General features: G+C 36.3%; 2 protein-coding genes across 2 annotated transcripts; both read right to left on the bottom strand.

The window, feature by feature from the left end:
- Nucleotides 1-482: 482 nt before the first annotated feature.
- Nucleotides 483-3,629, bottom strand: LOC104608378 (Pentatricopeptide repeat (PPR) superfamily protein). Its single transcript, XM_088890490.1, has one exon. It carries the CDS (start codon nucleotides 3,185-3,187, stop codon nucleotides 1,052-1,054), a length of 2,136 nt encoding a protein of 711 aa, XP_088746616.1. The 5' UTR covers nucleotides 3,188-3,629; the 3' UTR covers nucleotides 483-1,051.
- A 6,876-nt stretch (nucleotides 3,630-10,505) lies between these two features.
- LOC104608379 (mitogen-activated protein kinase 8-like) lies at nucleotides 10,506-17,621 on the bottom strand. Its single transcript, XM_010274343.3, has 10 exons — nucleotides 16,976-17,621; nucleotides 15,439-15,847; nucleotides 14,979-15,106; nucleotides 14,808-14,867; nucleotides 13,609-13,758; nucleotides 13,311-13,466; nucleotides 12,721-12,932; nucleotides 12,483-12,584; nucleotides 11,677-11,843; nucleotides 10,506-11,306 (listed from the first exon to the last, which is right to left on the bottom strand). Exons 1-10 carry the CDS (start codon nucleotides 16,997-16,999, stop codon nucleotides 10,870-10,872), a joined length of 1,845 nt encoding a protein of 614 aa, XP_010272645.1. The 5' UTR covers nucleotides 17,000-17,621; the 3' UTR covers nucleotides 10,506-10,869.
- Between the last annotated feature and the right edge of the window lie 1,687 nt (nucleotides 17,622-19,308).

Genomic DNA, 19,308 nt, shown 5'->3' with positions numbered 1-19,308 from the left:
ATGTTAAATAAGCAAGTTATTCTTGTTAATTTGATGAGAGCAAGCAATTTTGATGTGGTTTTGTGGTTTTTAAATGTTAAAATGTAGGGCAGGTATTGAGTTTGAGATTGAATTCGAACTCAAGTAGGCTTGGTTCACAATCAAGCTCAAGCAAAGTTGATCTCGAACATATGAGTTTTTGAGTCAAGCTGAATTCGAGCTATATTTCTAGCTCAAATCAAACACGAGCCTGAACTCAAGCTTTATGCTTTTCTCCAGAGCCAAACTCCAATGGTCTAATATTCGGCTTGGCTCAACTCATATCCAACCCTAGCCAAAATAGTTAAACAATGCTATGAAATAGAATAGAAAATGTCCAATGCAGTAAGAGAAACAAACACTAAGCTAGATACAATTACTCACATAGAAAGTTATCTCAACTTTCAGGAGATTTCAATATTCCTCCTGAAGTTTCTATCTAGGGTCCATTACATTGAGGCATTCAGGCAACGTTTCATTTATTCAAATAATCAACAGTAACAAAATATTAAGTTCAATATAGGGTCCACTAACTCTCTTCTACTTGAAATTAAAGAAAAATAAAAGAAAACAAAATCAAGCACCAACCGACTTTAAATGCTTTTCAACAACATTTCCATGATCTCTATCACTTCTCTGCCATCAATAGTTTCATAAAGAGTGTTAGGTAAATTACATGTATAGCAAAGAAACTATTTTTTTTTCTTACAAAAATCAAGTACGCATGTATAAGATTGCAAGAGATTGTTGCAAACAAATTTGTTGATAAAACTAACATTATCATATTTTACAATTAAAGCTAAGGGATTCACCATGATTTGTTAATAGTACCTCCTGTGTCTTGTAGGCAATGGCCATCGTCATCCAAGAAATGTTCTCTGAATTAAACATCAACTTCTCAATATGTACAAATTTAGTTCTGACCTCTGAAAACAAAATGAAGCATTTATACATGTTGTGACTCATATGCTTAACAGTCATCAGATGCACTATTCCTCCCAAAACATCTTAAAGAACAAAATTCACAATAGCGCTACCAATAATCCCCACAAGAGCAGTTGCCATTCCTAAAGTGATGGAAACGACTAGAATCTCTTACAATGATCTCACGCCCAATAATTTTTGCTATAAGCTTGATGGCAGAATGGCAATCCCCACATACACGAAGGTTTTTCATCACTCTTATGGTACTACCTTCGACAGTAGTAACCAACCCAAAACCAATAGCAAGTCTCTCACTATGATAAGATAAAATTACTTCTTTCTGTTCATCCTCCACATCATGCAAGGCAAAACTTCGATCAGGGACATAGCCAAGCTCCTTCAATTTTCCACCCAAAAAATCCATCTTCTGATATATTTTTTCACTCAATGGATGGGACCTATCTCCACAAAGAAACTCATGCCTTGACCCCTTCATTGTGACCCAACTACAACCTGGATTCTTTACAATTCCTTTCTGTTTCATCATCCCTCTTATTTGTGAAACATCATTCCATCTACTAGCCGAAGCACATAAGTTAGACAATAAAATATAAGCTGCACTATTATGTGGTTCTAGATCAAAAACATACTGTGCAGCTCTTTTGGCCACTTCTAAGTTAGCATGCACCCTACAAGCACTAAGCAAAGCTAGCCATACCATAGAGTTTGCTTTCACTGGCATGTTTCTGATAAATTCCTCTGCCTCCTCCAGTTTCCCACATCGGCCAAAGACATCTACCATGCATGCATAGTGCTCAAGCTTCACAACAATGGACTTATCCTGATTCAATTTCTCAAAAAAATGCATTGCCTTATCTAACATCCTAGAATGGCTACAGGCAGTAAGCAAGCCAATATATGTGATTTCATCTGGATGTATCTCCTCATGTACCATTTGGTCAAAGAACTTAAGAGCTTGAATGGCATACCCATGTTGTGCACATCCAACAATAATAGAATTCCATGAAACAATGTTCCTCTTGCTCATTTTATTGAAGAGGACTACTGCATCATCTATGTTTCCACATTTAGAATACATGACAACAAGAGAATTACCCACAAACACATCAAAATCCAATCCAAGCTTGACAGCTTGTGCATGGATCATTTTTCCTCTATCAAGAGCTTCTAGCCCACTGCATGAGTATAAAGTGCTAGTGAAAGTGGATTGGTTGGGAACTATTCCTACCTTAATCATATCATTAAACACAACCAATGCTTCTTCATATTTACTGTTTAGACCATAACCTGTTATAAGGGCTGTCCACATAACCACATTCATATGAAGGTTTTCTTGGAAAATCTTGTGAGAGTTTTCAATTTGCTTACAGTTTGCATAAAATGTGATGAGTGAAGTAGAGATAAAAGCATCAAAGACGTACCCTAACTTGACAAGATGTGCATGAAGTTGAACACCTTGATCTAATGCCGGTATGTTTGCACAAGCCGTTAGAGCAGAAGAATATGTGCTTGCAGTAGGTATTATTAACCCTGAATCCTGCATCTCCTGAAAGAGAGACAAGGCTTCACCACTCATCCCATATTGATCAAGCCCACCGATCATTGTGGTCCATGATATCACATTCCGAGAAGGCATCTCCTCAAACAACTTCAGAGCATCTTCAATTCTTCCATTACTACAATATCCAAAAATCATCGAGTTCCATGCAGCAGTATCCCTCCAAGGCATCTTATGAAACAAAACCTCAGCCATTTCAATTTTTCCAAATTGCAAGAACCCATTCAGGATTGTGGTCCAAGAGATAACGTTTCTCTCCGGAATTTCATCAAAAAGCTTCCGAGCAATAACTAAATTACCACAATCTAGACATCCCTTCATCATTGAATTCCAAGAAGCAACATCCCTGACCGGCATTTTGCAGAATAATTCCAATGCATCATCAAGTCTTTGGCTTCGTGAATAACGTGCAATCATCATCGTATAGAGATAAACATCGGGAGAAGTGATCTCATCAAATAGCCGACGTGCTTCCTCTAATCGTTCATTTTGGATGTGATACGAGATCATTGACTTCCACGACAAAGTACCCATTCCGGCATAATTCACGATACCCATGAAGGAAGAGAAGGATTTCTTGAGAGTACTTGAGAGCCCAAAACGTGAAGGAGAGAAAACAATCCATGAAAGTAGAATATTTCGAAAAAAGGCGGGAAAAGAAGGCATAGTACAACGTCAACGGCCTCTAGCAGGGGCTAGCCAGCTAGATGGGGCAACAGCAATAGCGATGGCCCTGCAGTGCAAACAGAAACTGAACTTGGTTTCTAATTCTATTAAGCTGAGCAGGTTCCAGCTGCTGCAAGTTGTTAGCAAGAATTCTTCTATTGCATTTCATTATCTTGATTTGATTATCCATAGTCTGGTTTTGAATCTTTTGCAAATTTTGGCGAAATCTTGCATCAGATGATTATATATATTTCCATCAACATAGCAGACATGAACCGATTATAACTTACATTCAACAGGCAAGTGGCTAGTAAGTTCAATTTGAGGGAACTTAAAAGTTGACATCCAGCAAATTCAAACTTAAAAGTTGGAGTTTTTTTTAGTTTGATTTTATGTGCGCACGGTCAAGCATTCGTTTTTACCAAAAAAAGGTCAAACATACCGAAAGTTAAACGGTATACAAGTATAAATAGTATATGGTACCAGAATCATAAGCGAAGATGAATGTTTACAAAGACCGACCCGGAGGCTGAACCGTTTTTGCCTCCGGGTCGTGAGTCAGCGGTTCACACACACATATTGATATATACATATGATTTATACTTTATATTTAGGTCTAATTTATATTTTTTTAGTTTTAATTTTTTATTAATAAATTTTAAAAATTGAGATTGAAGCCATAAAAAGAGGTTTTTTTTTTTTGCAAGAAATAGCAAAGTAATAAGTAGAGGTGTAAAACGGGTCGTGTTGGGTCAACATGGCACGGCCTGCGGGCGGCTTGCGCAAAGTGCGGATCATGTTGTGCCGGTTCCTGGGCTGTCCTGGGCCATGCTGCCCTCCCCTGTGATAACTTGGGGGGTCATCCTGGCACGGCCCACGGCCTAAGCTCGTGAGGGGCCCGTGTTGTGCAACGGGCCGGGCTGGTCCATGGGCCAGGCCGGACCGTGGACTGGGCCAAAGCTATTTATTTAAAAAATTGAAAAAAAAAACTTAAAATTTTAATTTTATATGAATTTTGATGTACACAATTGCTTATATATACAATAATTAAATAAATTAGTATAATAAAATTGAAAACAATTGTTTATTTTATTAATATATTATATACTATATATTATTATAAAATTATAATTTATATAATATACTATATATTATACATTATATATAAATATATAAAATATATATGGATTGTGTTGGGCTGTGCTGACACGACTGAGCGGGCCATGGGCGGCATGGCCTGCTCAATCGTGCCATGCCGGCCTAGCCCACGGACCTAAAACCTTAGGCCTAGCATGACCCACACGATCGTGTTGGGCCTGACACGGCCCATGGACCATCGTGTTGGGCTGTGCCGGGCTGGTCTAAATTCATGTCGGGCTGCAGGTGTCATGGCCCGATTTACACCTCTAATAATAAGATATGACCTCCAAAAGTTTCAATACATTGTAGTGTATTGAAAACATTAGACATTGGTGAAGATAGTTTGGTCATCCGAGTCAACGATGGGTTGAAAATATTGATTTGAAAAACTCGAATTAGATTTGGATTTAATCGGATTTTATTTCATTTTTTAAATAAAGAAAAATTAAAAAAATTAATTACTTTTTAACTTATATGTAATGAGTTAATATAAATATGAAAGATAAATTTATATATACTTTTATAATATAAAATTATATATTTATGTATTTGTATATTATTATATAAATTTTATATATTAAAATCAATATATATATATATATATATATTATAATATAATCAATTTGGATTTTAATTAGAATGAATGGAATTAAATTGGCATTTGATCCGATTTTGTAAACAAATCGTTCAAATCCGAGATAATGAATTAGATTGTTCGATTGGATTTCAGACCATAGGCAAATGGAAAAATCCAAGATGACCTTCATTTGATTTAATTTTATGGAAAATTATATGAAACTACAGGATAGTGACACTTAAAGCCCAATTTTTCACTTGCCATAAAAGAGCTATCCTATACTTTCAAATTCCAATACTCAAGTCCAACCATCAACACTCCAATTAAGCATCTGAAAGATTTGCACATGATGCTATGTGCATATTTGTACATTTCAAAATCCCATAAATACTCTTTGCATAATTCTTTAGGCCGTTTTACCCTTTCCTTCAATGATTCTCTAAAATCCTAGTTGTTAACCCTTCCTATCTTCATTCTCACACTTGGACGAACAGGATTGCTTGGCCCATCAATCCTCATTTTCTCCCATTCCCATGTAACCAGTGGACAAATTAGGCAATAATTACTTGAGTTATTATTAAATTAAATTAAACTAATAGATACATAAACGTTTTGGAAAATAAAGCAGAAAAATCATAAAACAACACAAGAATATATCAAGTATAAAGTTTAAAAGGAAATGCTGAAACTAACACAAGCAGAGTGCAAACAAATCGTTTTTGGGCATTTTAGGAATTTACCCTCACCATAACATCAATTAATGGACTGGACTTCAGTGATGGAATCAGAACATATTGGATAGCCATCTGTCACAAGTGAAAGTTCAAGCTTAAGCCCCTATTTGGGAGTGCTCATTTTGATAAACAAGTGTTTATTGGATAAATGCTTATTCTAATAAGTTGTCGTGACTGTTCAGTGAAAAAGCACTTATTTCAAATAAGGGTAGTATAAGTATTTCCAAAATAATGTGGCGGACTAAGACATAGCAGAAAGAAAATAAGCAGTTGTTGAATAGAAACTTAAAAATAATCTCAAAATTTGAGCTACTTGAACTTAAATAAGTGATTATTTTCAGGAATAAATACTTATTCAGACTTATTTCTCAAACTCAAATAAGTACTTGTTGGTGTGTGATCATGGCGATAATCACTCCCAAAGGGCTAGTGTTACTACCCAGAGTAATGGGTAATTCCCTTTATAATTTTCCCAAATTTTATTGATCCATAAATTCAGCACTGGGGGCTGTCATGAGCCAATCAAAGCTATTGTTGGAATTGGGGAACTTATGACTATTGGTAATTTGGTGTTAAAAGGCTCACCAAGATATATTATGGTTCAGTCTTAGGGATGGCAATTTTCTCCATCCTTGACAGGAATTCAATTTTTCTGATCCAATAGATCGGAGGATGAGGATTGCTATGGCAGGAAGGGGATGGGGATGGGGATTAACTGGGGTCGGTGTTAGGGATGGGGAATGAGGTTCTCGCCTTGCCCCACCCTGACCCCAATTATATATATTAAATATTATATTATATATATATGTCAAAATATATTTAAAACATTATATATATTTTAACATTTTTATTTATGTTAAGTAAATTTATTTTTCAAAAATTACTGTCAACTAAAAACTTTTGGGGATTCAGGTCCCTATGGGGAATCTGTCCCTGTCAAGGATTGGGGATGGACAACTTTTATCCCTGATAGGGATTTATCCAAAATTGGAGTTGGGAATGAAAAATATGATCCTGACCTCGTTGCCATTCCTATACAGCCTTGCTTGGATATGAACCATCATCGATCACAATATATGAAAATCTTGATCTTGTCAAGAGAGAAAATCATGATCTTTGCAAGGTTTAAGTTATCAATATGATATGCCTGATCAATGACTCTTACGTTGCATGAATGGTATGGGGTTGGTGTGCATTCTTTGTACACGTAACAGTTGGCTCCATCTGTATCATGTGGAAGAATGATTTATGTTTGCTAGCCACAAAAGTTAAAAAGTATATTAGAATCAAGAATAAGAGGAAGAATGCATTTTTTTTTCTTCATTCAATTCTTAAAGCTTAGTTTGGAAATAGTACAAATACAAATATGTACAATATAAATACATGAAAAATAATACAAAATACAAGATTTTGCACTCTACATATTTGTATTTGCACTCTTTCCAAATGGAGCCTAAATAGTAGATATGCATATTTCAGTGTTTGAAATGCAATTTTGTTATTAGACTTCAGATGTTTTTTTTTTTTTTTCTTGTTGTACCAGTTAGATCTATGTATTTGCACTCCTTCCAAATGGAGCCTAAATAGTAGATATGCATATTTCAGTGTTTGAAATGCAATTTTGTTATTAGACCTCAGATGTTTTTTTTTTTTTTTTCTTGTTGTACCAGTTAGATCTATGAATTTTCCCAAAAATTGAGAAAATAAAAAATTAATTTTAAATAGGTTTGATGGTGGAAAGAACTATAAGATGGATCTATGGATGATCCATCAACAACATATGTCAAAAAAAAAGATTTTTTTGTAATATTTGATAATATATAGAAATAAAAATAACAAAAAACAGAATAATTATTTTAGTACTATAATTTATGGAGTGTATATTATATAATATGTAACTTATAAATTCTAATGGATCTAATAGTTTTTAAATATGCATATTTCTTTAAATTCCTAGTTAATATTTAACAGTTTAATTTATAATAAATAAGTAGCAATATGTTGATTATTTACAAAAAAAAAATATTATTTATGAAATTGACATAGTTTACATTAATAAATTTTAATAAGTTAAAACCCATTGACTTAATTTTTTAATAGTTTACAAAATAAAAAAATAAAATATAGAAATTTTGATTAAGTAATTAAAATATAACAGTTGTTTTTTGATTTCTGTCTTGTATTCTTTGATTTATGGATCTTGTGCACTTTCATAGATCTGATTCATTTTTAGATTAATCATATAATAATGTTATTAATGATATCTATATGTTCTAAACTCTTTAATGCATTTTTATATAAAACATTAAAGTATGTATTTTTTATATATTTTTATCATTTATAGTTATTTCAACGATAGATTTAATGCTTATCAATGTACTTGTAAGAATCTCCATAATTCGAACATGGTTCAAACTTCAAAAGAGTAACGATACTCAATTTCAAGAAGTTAAAAGCATGCTCTCGCCAAGGCTTATCTGCAGAGAGCGGGTGAGCTCCAACTGATGCTGAGTTGCTGACCTACTATTATAAATTACGATTTACAGATGGCTTAAATTCTTCATTTTTTGATGTATCGACAACTTAGAAAACCACTTCATATCGCACATGGATACATTGAACCTTGGTATTGAAATGTATCCATTGCATTGATGAGTTCTGATGACACATATATCCATCCATTCATTTCCAAACTTTACCTATACCTAACAAGATCACATTTTTAAACCCAGAACCAGCTGCACTACTTCCGATATTTGTTTTTGGATGCAATGAACTTACAGGTACCCCATCAATATCTTTAATGGGTCAGCTCCCCTAGCACACTGTAATTTGTCCGGAAGTCCTAAATTATTGAAAAGTGGACACCCAGGCAAACCATACGAATTTATTTAAAAACTTGCAAAAAGCACTGTCCAACACCGCACGTGGATAAAACTAATCCACTACAAGCGTCCATCAGGTAACTGATCGGGTAGAGCTGGTGGCAGAATGGTCCTTTGCCCTTATGATTTACCAAATTGACTAAGCATTATCTCCATTGTTTTATTCTTACCCTTAGTATCCGTTAATATTTTATAAAAATTCGTACACACATGACATCATATGATGCATAATTTCATTTTCTTTCTCTCGATCCGCACCCCTTCTCCTCTTTCTGAAACAAGACACGGATCTAAAATATTATTAAACTAAATATCATAAAACACTCGAAGGGAATTAGAGTTCTGAACTCTCATCTCCAGACTCCACACCTGCAACCACAGGGTGACCTTAGTGTCACCATCTAAAGACCGTGCATCTACCCTATTTTTGTTGGGATCAAAATAGCCCACTTTTTCTCTAGCCCTCTTTTATAGATACTAAGAAACAAACTCCTCATCGTCTAAATGGTGCAGCTTTTGAATGTATTTTCATATCCGAGTCGGCTTCTCTTGCAAGGGAAGTAGGTTGTTCCTTTCCGTGCTCCTTGGCTTTGGAAGTAGAAGTTGTGGCTCTGAGAGCAAGTTTAGCAGAAATAGTGGCTTGTGGTTTCCCAAGGTTTCAAGCAAGTGGAATCGAATTGGGGAGTTTTGATTTCTATGATCAAGACTCCTCCATTTTGCTTCCATCCAATGCTTCTCGTCACTGGCAACGGAGGAACAAAGAAAGTGAAAAAAGAGGAAAGAGAGAGAAGGAGAGATAGGGAGATAAAAGGGAAAGAGAGGTGGCGGAGAGAGAAGTACCAAATCCGTCACTGCAAGTGGTGGAACAGAATAAGTGAAAGAGGGGAGAGATGTGCATCACGCCAGGAATGTGTTCATACTATAAAGTGTTTATACCAAATCTGCCATGCTACAGGATACACCCACCTTCTTGTCGGTCGGATTAGTCTCGAACATATCTCTACCGACGTGTGTCACGCCAGGAATATGGGGATGCTTCCATAGTATCATCCACTCATCCACCCACATCCACTAGGAACTCCACCCCTTTGAATCCATCGTAGCCCTCCAATATTGCCTTTCATGAATGACACAAATACCCTCGACATAGCCTCCTATATTAGCTCATTCATCTCTGACTTGTCTCTGTAGTATGAAAACGCCGGTTCACCATCCGCCTTCACGAACGGCTCCTCTTTCAGGTCCACTATTGCCTCATGCAAGATAGGCCACACCTTCATCAACACGTCCTACTAGTGCTGCAAAACATAACACGACGTAGGATAGACCCTCGTCAGTCACCAAGGTCTTTCTAATCTCCACCAAAGAATACTTGTGCTCCAAGGAGCCGTTCGCAATTTACTGGAAGTTTGCGGGATCGCCGGTTGGGAGGACATGTTCGACTGGTTTCCATCAGTAATGACCACTGCTTTCAAAGGTTGTAGTGGTGGCCATGGTGGCTTCGTTAACATTCCACTGTGTGCAAAAAGAGGTGAAAGGAGAGAGAAAGAGAAGAGAAAACCGCTTTCAAAAGGGTAAAATTGACATTTCAACTCTTTCATCAATATTAAACGATAATGATAATTTGTTTTTTAAAACAGTAATGATAGCTTTAGACAATATTAAAACAATATAAATATACTTAATCAATTATTAAATCATAAGGATAGTTTAAGAAATTTACCCTATCTTTAAAATCTCCTGTCGTCCAACACCGCACGTGGATAGAACCAATCCACTACAATCGTACAACAACGCGTCCATCAGGCAAGTGATCAAGCAGAGCAAGTGGCAGAATGGTCCCTTGCCCCAAACACATCACGCCATTCATTTGAGATTTTTCGGTACGAGACATTAATTAAACTTTAATGGTTGTACCAAGTAGCAATTAGGAGGATGTTAGAGCTGAATGGGCACTTGAGAGAGAGAGAGAGAGAGAGAGAGAGCAGATAATGATTTCCTTTTTCCTCTATTTACTTTATGCCTTTAACAATGGAATGTATAATTTCACTGAAGATATAATTATGTTTACTGTTGACACAGACTGATTGGTGATTGCTAGCTACCCCTTCTAACTCAATTGTGAACACTTCATCACCCCCAAAGACAGCTGCCCATTCAGTGAATGCAACCCACACCCTAACCCTCTCTTGTCTCCTGTTTTTTTGTTGTTTTCCTTTCTCTTTGTTGTTCATTTTCACTCCCTCCTTCACATGATGATTTCAAAATCGCCCTAGTAAATGGTCTCTCCATTTCTCTGCATCGACTGCTCTGATCATGGAGTACAGATAAATTCATCCTACTTCTCTAGTACATCCTTGACATCCCAAACTGAACAGTGCCCACCTTTCTATGTGCAGCAGCAGCTGCACCAATCCCACCGTACTGTGATTTTGCTTGTAGCAGGTTTGCATCAATGACTATTCGATCATCAACTTGTTCTGCTTTTGTCACTCCTGCTCGAGAAAGATAATATGGAGAGGTGTTGATATCGATGGCTATTTCTGGGGGCAATTTGGCTGCTATGCCGCATTGTGAAGGTTGTGGCTTGGTTTGTGATGAGTCCCTTACGGCCTCTACACCAGATCTTTCTTGCTTCATGCTAGTCCTGCGGTAACAGTATGGTGATGGGGCAGCCTGAGGAGGAAGAACCGCATTCCTGATTATTCTTGGATCATAGGCATCTTTGATGCCAGTCACATTCTCAAATGGCATAACTGGTCCCACAACTTTTCCAGGTTTAGCTAAACAGCAGAAAGACATAATTCATACACACAAATTAGAATAAAAAACAATGTGGCCAATGGTAAGAACTGAACAAAAATGCTGCATGTGGAACACTACACAAAAACAAAAAGCTAAATAGATACGGCAGAAAAACCCAGTTAAGCATGTGCATTACCGATTTTAACTTGTATGTGTTCATATGGATAAAAAGGGCAGCCCAGTGCACGAGGCTCCCACCAATGTGGGGTCTAGGGAGGGACAGATGTGCGTACACAGTCTTACCCCGCCAATGTGGGGTATGTGTTTATACTTTGCCTAAAATACCTTAAGAAGAATGAACTGTATGGATACACACACAAAGGAGAGAGAGAGAGAGAGAGATCATACCTAATGGGATCCTATGGGGCGCATACAAAGTCCTAGAAATGCTTCCAGAAGTTCCATCTGTCTCTCTAGAGTTCTTATTAGAGGCCTCATCTGGGATTTGCCTGTCTTTCAAAGAACCCAAATTTGTATCCTTGGGGGGAATTGTATTTGAATGGACAACTGTTGACCTGCAAAAATAAAATAGATTAGGAAGTCACATAAAAGTATTTATTGGGAAAAAAAAAACATTCGAAGATCAGTACTCCTAATTCCTAAACACTACAACCTACTCTGACCCGCTTATTGATATCATGGTGTGCTATATGCAATGATTTCTAGCATGTAAAATGATTTCGTTTCACAGGTCCACTGGAGAGGGGAGTAGCACATCCCCTACAGTCGTGCAGTAAAACAAACTTAGAAGGCTACGGGGTATTGCTGGAGCTCAAGTCCAAGAATCCAAATCAACTGAATTGTGCTGATCTCACAATGAAATCAGCAACCTGATGAAGTATGTAACATGCCAATTGAGGCATGTATTATACAAAGCAGAACCACACAACTAAAGGAAGAAATCAATGGTACTCAGGTAATGAACTGAATAGCTTATACTTTATCTTTTAATGTACTGTGTAGTGTGTAAGCCATTAAGAAGGTTGTGAGAACAATTCTTCGTTATCGACACATTAAATAACAAAACAGATCTTATTAAAAAGCTTCCAAGTATATCTGAAGTTGGATTAGACATGGTTCATATACTGGGAAGAAAATAGTTCTATATGCTATGAAGTGATTTCGTTAGGAAATGAATTTTCCATGGGAACTACCTGGGGAGGGAAACATGCTTCCTCTCCAATGGGATCACTGGTCCACTTTTGCCACCATTTTCATCCAGATGTGCAAATTGTTTTCTGAACTGATCAACAGCACTGTATATAGATGTAAAGAAAAAACATCAGTGGGGACACTGATAAGAAAGGACCCCGGTGGTAAAAGCAAAAGAAACTTCATTATCATCAGTTAAATGGATTTAAGAACAAAAGATAAATATGACAGAATTAGAACCTAGGATAGAGAAAATTTGTCCTCTCAGTCCCATTCATGTAGTCTTTCAGTAGCTGTGGATGATATTCTAGAATTTCCCTGAATATTAGCTCCCTAATGTCCTCCTTTGTCACCCTCCGCCTCTCAAACTCAAACTCTAGCTTTGTTATTGGCTGACAAGACGGTTCTCTCTCAACTTTTGCTAAGCCTTTAAAGTAAGGATCAGCTAATGCCTGGAAGACCCACACAACAATCAGCAATATATTGAAAACAGTTTTGGTCAAAATTAAATGAAACTAAAGTTGCCAAGATATGGGCTACATCAAAGACGCCCCAGTTCCAGTATAGAACTGGGGGTTGGTAATATGAATCTTCAGGTCTACATTCCTGAAATTAAACTAGGTACACCATCAAAATGAAGAGATGGCATTCTTTAGCAGTTGTTTCTAAAGAACAGAGTAAAAGTTAATTTGGTCACATTGTTTGATTGCTGAAGTTAACAATTAGCCTTTCTCAAATATCCCATATTAGATATAAACAAGAATACGTATCATTGATTGAATACACCAATGGATTGAACCACCTCCAATAGCCATTTCCATAATACGAACCTCTTCAGCAGTAGGTCGATCCTTAGGATCAAATGATAACAATCTTTCCAATAGTTTGAGTGCTGACGGATCTGCATTTGGAAACTTCTGTGCAAATGGAACAGGCTGCTTTTTCCTCATGCTTGTTAAGTATCTCCTTGCCTTCTCATTGCGGACCTGGATACAGTGCAGAAGAAAACATCAATAATGAGATCACCTATAGAAGAAAAAGGGAAATAAAAATGGGTAAGACTATAACATCAGAAGGGTAATCCAAATTTAAAATCTATTTTCAGCAATAAAAGCAAATATGATGTACCTGTGAGATGGTATCCATCGAAGGAGTTCCAAGCAGATCCGTCATCAAATCCAACTGATGAACAACATTTTTACCAGGAAATAAAGGCTTTCCAGTTAAAACCTCAGCAAAGATGCAGCCTATACTCCAAATATCAATTGCAGGTGTATACTGCAACACAAAAACCATGCTAGCTAAGTAATATAATCAAAATATAGAAATTTACACCATAACAAAAGAACTCAAGTGAGTCTAACATCAAAGTCAAACTAGACAAATTTTCAATTTGCAGGAGAGTTCAAAATGCATACCTGAACAAGCATTGTTTTAATCTAGTGATTACCATTTACTTAAAGACAATCAAAAGGCACTCACTAAGAAATGCAGCTACTGAACTCATAAAATTGACAAATTTCAAACATATACAAATGATGCTACAGTTAAAATCAACAGTGATTTGGTTGCAGAATAGTCCATATCAATAAATACTACAGACATTTTCATTTTCCAAATAGGTTTCAAAAAATTAGTGAATGATCCAAACAAGCAATTAACAATCTCAGTTCAGGTTGCCTTGTAAAATAAATTCAAGGACTCTAGAAAGTTCTTTATAGAAATGAACCACAAAGTAATTAATAGCTAAATCAACATCAGCACGAAGTGGAAAAACAAAATTTTCAACAGGCAATATTATATGTCCAGTAACTCAGTTATTAAGGGACAGTGGAAAAAAGATAACGAGACAACAAATAGAAGGTTGAACCTCAGGGAGAACTAAAACTTGACAAGTGTACCAATTACATGGTCAAGCTTACACTAAACATACTGACATGGCTATGAAATCAAGCATCTACCCCATGAAAAACAAAAACAGTTTCTTGAACACTCATCAAAAGCAAGAATGTTTTCTATCAACTCATCAGTTCAGTCAAAATAACCATTCATCACATGCTGGCAGTAACTTTACTCTAGTGTTTCTTGATAAGTAACTACATCAAGTTTTTAATAGCTGATTGCAGACACTGCCAGTCAGGAAAATCATTTAATAGGAAAAAAAAGGAAGAAAAACTGCATTCTAATACCTACATTAAGTACACTGATGGTAATAGCCACACAATCATTTAACCTATCAAATAATAGTGCATGCTAAAACATGTCACTGTTGAATCTAAATAAGGAGAGTGCCAAACAGCTTTGGAGTTTGAACAAGCCACACCTACCTTTGAGAAAAATGATCCACAAAGTTCTGGAGCTCTATACCATCTTGTTGCAACATAATCCTGCAAAATTAAGTGTTTCAGATGAAAAAAGAGGAAAGTATAAAATATCCCCAACATAATTTGCCTTAAGAATGAACAAGAATGTACTGCAAATAACTCTAGGTAGCATACCGTCCAAAATATTGTGGTAGGGGTATCATTGAATGCAACTCTTGCTAACCCGAAGTCACAAATTTTTAGCTTGCAATTTGCATTTGCCAATATATTCTTTGGTTTTAAATCTCGATGGTACACATTAGCTGCAGAAAACAACTTCAAGTCTAAGCCTTGGGCATTCTTCAAAACTCCAGGAAACATCAATTAAAACATCTAACACTAAGTGTAACATGCATCTCCAAGAGAAAAGGAAGATCACAACAAGTTTTAAATGAAAAAGTGGCTCAGAATAAGTAGAATTGAAAAAAAAATGGAACTCACTTAGACAACAACAACAATAATGATGATGACAAGAAATGGTAGCAACAACAATAATGCTGTTGAATGACTCGTCAACACAAATGCTATTAATTTTATAATATATGATTAACATAGATAATGATTGCAATAAAGCAATAGAGAGCTACCAAATTACCTGTATGAATATACTTTAATGCACGTAGCAGCTGATAAAGAAAAAACTGATAATGCTCCCGTGTCAAGTCATCATTAGCTTTAATGACCTGATGAAGATCTGATTCCATGAGCTCAAAAACAACATAAATATCTTTGAAGTCCCTTCTTGAGGGTGGTAAGAGGATGTGCTTTATTTCAACAATATCAGGATGTCGTAAAAGCCTGAGTAGTTTGATCTCACGCAGGATTCGAGCGGCATCTGATATGTGCTCAAAAATGTCATGTATTTTTTTTATTGCCACCTTTTCTCCAGTATGTGTGTCAATAGCTGAGCAAACAACGCCATAGCTTCCTTTCCCTATTACTTCCTGAATTTTATACCTATTGGCGTCCCCATACTCAGTGAAGAAATCCGTCTCTGTTGGATTCTGTGGTATAAAAAAAGCACAATCAGGTTTCTTAATTAAATAATATATAACATGCTCGTTTTTTGCATGGAGAAAACTTTAGTGGTAAACTAAAAATGGAGAAGGCCAACAATTTGCACGACACTGATAAAAGAAAGAACACAAAATCACAAATCCAAAAATAAAAAAAAAACAGAGAGAGAGAATGCATATTTAGCTCTATGATTATAGAGTACATGCAGCTCTAAGAGTCCATAAACTTATATAGAATTTAGTCTACCAATAATGGATTGGACTCCTATGTGTGGACAAAGCATGCGTTTTCTTTCTCAGGAAAGTATATAGTGAAGGAAAATATTATGTATAGACTTACTATTTAGTATTCAGAGCAAAATAACAGACAAATTTCTGAGTTGCTTTAGTAACATAGAAATGATGTACCCTTTAAATTCTTAAAGTAGAAGCCAACCATCCAATCCATTAAACTCAACAGGAAACACCAAATTCTCCATAGCTCTGAAGCCATACCAGGAAACACCGAAAGCAAGTCTCCATCGTAAGAACAGATAAAATCAATAACCAATTTATTTTAATATAAAAGCGCGCAGCTTTCAGATCACCAAAGAATGGCAAAAATGATGGCAAAAAATTTTATTCCCAAACAAAAAAACGATTCAAAGAGAAATACCCATATGGTTCTACACAGATAATTGTTCAAAAAGAGGTTTATGCTTTATCTGAGCAAAACTTTAGAAATAATCTCCAGAAAAGAACAAGTTTTTCTTCTTTACTTATCAATAGAAAGAATACGATTTTCTTTTGATCAGAAAGAAAAAGGCAGTGCGGGAAATTTTATAAAATATGATATGATCGAAATCCAAATTATGCACGTAGTAATGATCGTCATGATAGATTCCAACTATCAATCGTAGACAAATATTGTCCATCAAATCACTCTCAAGTCTCAAACGGATATTATCCAGTAGCTCTGTCGGTTCAAAGATCCAATTTTTCGCAGAAAAGAATCAACCTATATGAACAATTCAAAGAAACCAATCCTTCTAAGCCCAGAGGTAGCACACTACCCTTCCTCCAAGGCCCACAAATTCAAGAAAGAGAACCAAGAGAAAAGGATTCACAAACGCTAACCTTCTTTCGCTGATCTTGCTGCATTTTTAATTTGTTTTCACAAACTCCAAATTCACCCTTCCAAAACCCCGCTAATGAAAAATCTCCGTCACTGCTCAAAATCAAACTCAAACGCAAACGTACCAGGCACCGACAATAACCGAAATCAGCCACATTTCCCCCATCTGCCCCTGCTCCGTATCACAAGCCCACAGTCGCGCCTCACTCTCTTGGAATTCTTGACGAAGCATAGAAACCAAACCAAATCCCTCATGCACTCCTCCTCCTCCTCCTCAGCTTTCTTGCGAACCCTAAGAACCACAAGGACGAACGCTGCAGCGAAGATCATAGAGTGACCAACCACCGCATCAACTTCTGCATCGCCGGATCGAATTTCCAAAACCTCAACCGAAACATAAACAGAGAGATATTCACAGATGGACGAGCCGACGCTTTCCTTTCTCTTTTCTCTGTTCTTTCACTTGGATTCCATGCCGCACAAAAATATCAGCAGACGTCTGGTGAGAACCTGAATCAGTCTCTCAGTTAATCACAGAAGAAGTAACAGAAGTCAGGAGTGACGAAACCCTCTAGCTTTCAGAAGATCTGAGCACAGAGAACTCACGGAGAGAAGAATTGGCCATGAACATGAATATAGGGGCAATTTGTGCTAGTCTATTTATCGGAAACGTATATATACGAATATCGATGAGATACGGCAGTGGCTGTATATGGTAATTATGTGGAACATTAGGTCATTTAATATATTTGGTAACCTAGATTTTATTGTTATTCTTAATGGACTCCATTAAGAATTTTTGCTGAATCGCCAAAATTATTAGCCTAATTTTGTAAAATAAAATACTTATTTCCACATGATCAGGTAATTATTATTATTCGATTCACGTGGCACTTTTTAATTGTTACTGGTTGTTGAGAGAAATTACGGCATGTTCATTAGTTCATATACGGAAGCAATTACAGCCGTCTGATTAGAATAAGTAACAAGAGGATGCAACGGATGGAAAAGGCGAACAAAGGGGGTCCATAGATCTGACGGTCACACTTGTTTTATCGTAAGAAAGAGGGATTTAAATCACGTTGAGCACGTGGTGCGTTTCGCAATCGAGCCAACGGCCCAACGCACCGACGCGGTTTCTTGTTGTTGCCAAATGCCAACTACTGGTCGGTGGCTGTGGCTCGGTGCCTGCTTTGGAACCGCGCCAACAGAAATACCATATCCGGTTCGGCTAAGCCGGTCGAATCGGCTCGACTTTGGCTAGAGGAAAAGGAGGTGGTGCCCGGAGGGAAAGGTATATCATTCTCAACTTCTCATTGATGTGACGTTTTGGATAGATCGAAAGCATTAATTGATTTAGGTATGGGTTGTGTTTGGATAAGCTTCGCGATTTGTGTTTTTGTTTTTTAAAGCCAACGAGGTGTTATAGAAAAGTGCAAGGAGTAAAGTCTTACTTTTGAACCTCAATTAGGATTGTCGATAGATTTCAATTAGGATTGTCCATAGTTCCATCATGGTTGAAGTTTTGGCTCTTTATTATGGTCTATTTTTAGTTCAATAGCTTCAATTATCATCCAAAAAAATTATCATATGTTATTATTGAAGGCGATACTTACAGCTTTTTCAAATTCATGTGGGTGGATGATCTCTCCATCCACGGTGGCAGTTGATCCATATCATTACTGCCTGCAAGAGCTTTTTTATCTAACCTTCATTCTTGCTCGGTGAATTGTGATGGACGGCAAATGTTGCTGTTCATCTAATTGACAGACAGGGTTTACCTACGGGCTTCTTCAGAAATGGACTCTTCATCGAGTTAATGGAATTTTGCCTACGGGCTTCTTCCATTATATTATATTATATTTGGATGTTAGAATTTGAATGTGGATTTATTCTTTATTTGATTAAAATTTAAGTCTAATAAAAATTTATTATTTTATGTATATATAGTATAATTATGTAAGGTATAATGTAAAGTTTAATATTATATATTTATTATACATATATATTTTAAAAATAACTAATTTTTTTAAAACATTTTTTAAAAAAATGTGGATGCAGATGCAGCTAGATCCAATCTTAATCTGATCCATTTACAACCCAAACTTCAATCACGATCTCTTTGGGTGGAGTTGGGATCTATTCACCAAAAAAAAAACTTTCCCAATATGCTTCCACCATACCACAACTCATAAGTACCATGTTTTTTTTAATGGTTGGAAATAGGGGTACTCATTGTTTGGTTCAAACCGTAAAATCGAACCAAACCAAACCGGATTTGCAGCTTGATTTGGTTTGTACCTAAAACTGTTTGGTTCAGTTTCATATTTTTCTA

This window comes from Nelumbo nucifera, chromosome 6 (assembly GCF_055504915.1).
Source record: "Nelumbo nucifera cultivar China Antique chromosome 6, China Antique-T2T, whole genome shotgun sequence".
Lineage (NCBI taxonomy): Eukaryota > Viridiplantae > Streptophyta > Magnoliopsida > Proteales > Nelumbonaceae > Nelumbo > Nelumbo nucifera.
The sequence above is the reverse complement of the archived record's forward strand: the minus strand, read 5'-3'. Positions and strand labels throughout refer to the sequence as shown.

What these genes read in the sequence shown, in the direction of transcription:
- LOC104608378 (XM_088890490.1), bottom strand. Translation starts at nt 3,187, where the DNA reads ATGCCTTCTTTTCCCGCCTTTTTTCGAAATATTCTACTTTCATGGATT.
- LOC104608379 (XM_010274343.3), bottom strand. Translation starts at nt 16,999, where the DNA reads ATGCAGCAAGATCAGCGAAAGAAG. An exon ending in ATTAAAGTATATTCATACAG is followed by an intron (nt 15,107 to 15,438) that starts GTAATTTGGTAG and finishes TGTTTTCTGCAG; the next exon opens with CTAATGTGTACCATCGAGAT. An exon ending in CGATGGATACCATCTCACAG is followed by an intron (nt 13,467 to 13,608) that starts GTACATCATATT and finishes CACTGTATCCAG; the next exon opens with GTCCGCAATGAGAAGGCAAG.